Source organism: Rhipicephalus microplus, chromosome X (genome assembly GCF_043290135.1).
Source record: "Rhipicephalus microplus isolate Deutch F79 chromosome X, USDA_Rmic, whole genome shotgun sequence".
Classification (NCBI taxonomy): Eukaryota; Metazoa; Arthropoda; class Arachnida; order Ixodida; family Ixodidae; genus Rhipicephalus; species Rhipicephalus microplus.
The window spans coordinates 364,000,069-364,003,609 of NC_134710.1; the positions used below are offsets into that span (position 1 = coordinate 364,000,069).

General features: G+C 42.6%; 1 protein-coding gene across 1 annotated transcript; it reads left to right on the forward strand.

Moving 5' to 3' along the window:
• Positions 1-1,042: 1,042 nt before the first annotated feature.
• Positions 1,043-3,341, forward strand: LOC142776361 (uncharacterized). Its single transcript, XM_075879909.1, has 3 exons — positions 1,043-1,828; positions 2,500-2,544; positions 3,095-3,341. Exons 1-3 carry the CDS (start codon positions 1,732-1,734, stop codon positions 3,259-3,261), a joined length of 309 nt encoding a protein of 102 aa, XP_075736024.1. The 5' UTR covers positions 1,043-1,731; the 3' UTR covers positions 3,262-3,341.
• The last annotated feature ends 200 nt before the right edge of the window (positions 3,342-3,541 follow it).

Genomic DNA, 3,541 nt, shown 5'->3' on the forward strand with positions numbered 1-3,541 from the left:
GCTTCTCGCACGAGTTACTTCAGCGTTTGACCGGATGTGTTGTGATTACAGCAGCTCTTTCGGTGCGTGTAAGCAGTGCGGAAAGCTGTGGCAGTGCAATGGTGTACGGTGAAGCGCAGCGAAGCCTGTGCGTCGGTGTGGTTATCAAGCGGGGATCGGCGTCGATGTATCGACGGCAACTAGCACTCGAGAAGCCTGCAATGTGTGTTTGTGTGCCGGTAACAGTTCGTTGGCTTGACTTTCCAGTCTCTCAGTTTGGTGCTGTGCGACATTTCGGATTGACAGCGTTTTGACACGTTACTTGAGTGACCCCAAGTACGTACGGAAACGTATGAACTACGCGCTCGGTTCTTGCTTCGCCACTAGTTAGCCCGTACGCTTCTATTTACTTGAGAGCAATGTACTGTTCGGGAGTGAAACGATGTTCGTTGTGAACAGTGGTGCTGTGTTGACGTTCCAAGACTTGAGAACAAGCTGTGCTCGTGTGACCGAAAATTGAAAAACAGCGTTGATAACTGTTTTGCCCTGCGAAGTCGTGGTGGGGCAGCTTGGCGCTTTTGTTTGTTAAGTCGTCACTTCTCCTTTTTGTGATAACCATAGTCCTAGCGCTGTGATGTGATCAACGAAAACTGCGAGATGCTACATTCTGTTGTGGATCGTGTTATTTTGGAAGCGCGCCTAGACTGTTCTTCGGTAACAAATTGAGAGTTCTATGTGGCAGCGAGAGCCCGTGAACGTCAAGCTTCCCTCAAGCCCCCCAAAAAAGCAAAGATTTCACCGGTGCCTTGCTTTGGATGAAGTTGTAGGCCAATATCGCCTAACTACAGGTTTCCGAGTTCGTCTGGCCATCGTTTTGCACGGCACTAGAGCCTTGACAACAGCCGGTCATGGCCAGTTCTTACACTTTATCAATGGACGTGCACGCCTGGCCAGCCCATCATTGCTGTCATTGGCAGCTTCCAGTCTGCAGATGCCCTTTGCCTGTTGGCCGTACTTGGTTCCTTATGACACCGACGGCTACTAAATGCTGCCAACGGTGAGTTCACCTTGCAGAACTAAATTTCACCGGTACTATAATTCACGCAGTTCTATAACGTGTGCAAGTTCTTATGCCCATCAGATGTAATGTTCCTCTATGGTAAGTTGAAGCATGAAAAATTTACTACTACTGTTATATACATACATATATTATGGAGCAAATACATAAAAAGTTTTTTGTGATTTCATACAAGTGAGCTCTTGTTTGATTATGAGGTTGGGCCTGTCGATTGACCACGTTTGATAGTTGGAAAGTTAATGTGAATTTATTTTTCAGGAGCCAGGTTGCACTTAAAAAATTCATGTTATTTTGGAAAATTAGTTCTATAGACGATTACCACTGTGGTAGTACTATACTTCAGTAGGAAATATATATTGCGGTAGATAAATTTTACATGGGGCTTCAGTTTATTTCAAAGTGATTATAGCAGATTTTGGTCACTTTAACGAAGTGATAGCTTCCTCAAATAAGTATTAGAAGTGAGTGCTTTTAATGATTGTTTTTAAATATCTCGTTTTTGGCTCTTCACAGATCGCAGAGATTGGTTTGTTAAGGTCCTGTGATGCATCGGTTGCACATTCTGGCACATCAATCCTCATCATTACTTGGAGCACCTGTACAAAAATAAAAAGGACACGTTCTCCCTAACTGTGCAAGCCTATGTCACTGCTCGGACTGTTATCATTCAGCGGATGTGGCGTGGAAGCATGCATGGCAGCCTCATCTGGAAGGACTGCAATCTGCTTGGGAGCTTCGAGGGCACAAAACTGCCTAACGGCTGGCTGCAAGGTTAGTTTTTCTTCAATACATACGATTACGTGAACACCACTTACTGTGCACAAATTGAAAACCCAAGCATGGTTGCTTTCAGTGGATACCTGTAATATTCTTACACGTAATTCTTATTCAACATTTACAGAACTAAATTGCAAGATAATTGAGAATGTTGAAAGCTTGAAGCCTGCAGCTTATGAATGAAACTCCAATAATCTGAGACTCAAAAGCTTGTGCTTTGAAACGAGCACAAACACTTCGATTCCTTATTGAGCTCTCGAGCTTGTGACTCCCTCTGTGGATTGAGTGCTCTGGAAGGAAATAGCAAGTGGGTGAAAATTGCCTGGCTGTTCACAACTTGCAAGGAGAAAGACCTATTTAAGAAGCCTCAGATGACATAGGGCCAGTAACTGCATCTTTTACCTAATGTAGCTTTTTCTCTCTCAGTGCTGTTGCTTGTGTTTCAGCCGAACATGTTCACCACGATTGCATAGTGATATATATTTTTCTACAAATTGTACCTGACCTAAGTATGCATTGTTGATCTCTAAAGGTGACGTTCAGTGTGTTTCAAAGCCATGGATTCTCATTTCTCTGTCTGTGGCTTGCCTATTTCAGCAGCAGAGCGATTCAGCTAGCACACATGCAATCCAAGTCATGGAGCGCTCCTTTGGTGTTCTGTGCAGGACACAGCATATCCATCCGGGAAGACACTGGTATCAACAATAATGGTGAGTGTTGGTGGCACCTGTAGGAGCCCGTTGTGTTTGTTGCGTATGATTATTTCACCTGATGAAGTGCATTTTTGGAAGGTTTTCTTCATTTAGAATAATAGATGTCAGTAACAAGCACACTCATAATCCACAAGTTCTTTGTGTCTTCTAGACTGCCCATTTGCTCCTATATGCGGTATGGTGAGCTGGCTATGTTAGACAGTCTTAAAGTTATCAACATTGGCTGTTGTGTTGTAATGCAGTCTAACTTGTGTTTCTTAGTGAACTTATTTGTGGTCTACTTCTCGCACCTAGTGTAAAGTCGAAATAAAAGAAACTCTATTGGCTTTTTATGCCTGTCAGAAGTTTCATGCCTTCATCTATAACATTGTGGTTTTGCTCTTGTATCATATTAAATATATTTTCAGCCTTCACTGTTTGTGTGTGTGTGTGTTGAGGCTTGGCATTGGCTTCTGAAAATACAATATCTGTAAATATGAGCACATAATTGACAACTATACACTCTTGCATGTAGCATGGTTGTAACAATTATCTGTATTTTTCTAAGTTCCAGCAGTAACAAGGGGTTCGGTGCTCCACGGTCATGTACAGTGTATCAAGAACAGAGCACAGAAGACCAACAATTATAAAGGGACTGCCAGTGACTGTTCTCCTGCTCAAAGTTTACAACAGCAGAAAGAGCACATTGTGATGTCAGGAGCAGCTGCTGCTTAACTTCTTAGCAGTGCATTATTCAGCAGTTCATTTGCTTGCATTCGAAATTATTTAAATTTTACGTGGAAGATACCAAACTATGACACTAATTTAAAGGCTGCTGTATTGATTGTGGGCAAATATTTTTGAGCTGAAGTTTTTAACGTGTGTGTTAAGTGACTGCGTGCCTCTACATTTGCATGCCAGAAATCACAGCATCCATGGTCGCCAATGGTAACTGTGTTTGCATTCTTTGTAGTACAAGAAATAAAGCCATGGATGCAGTAATCATGTACTTAGT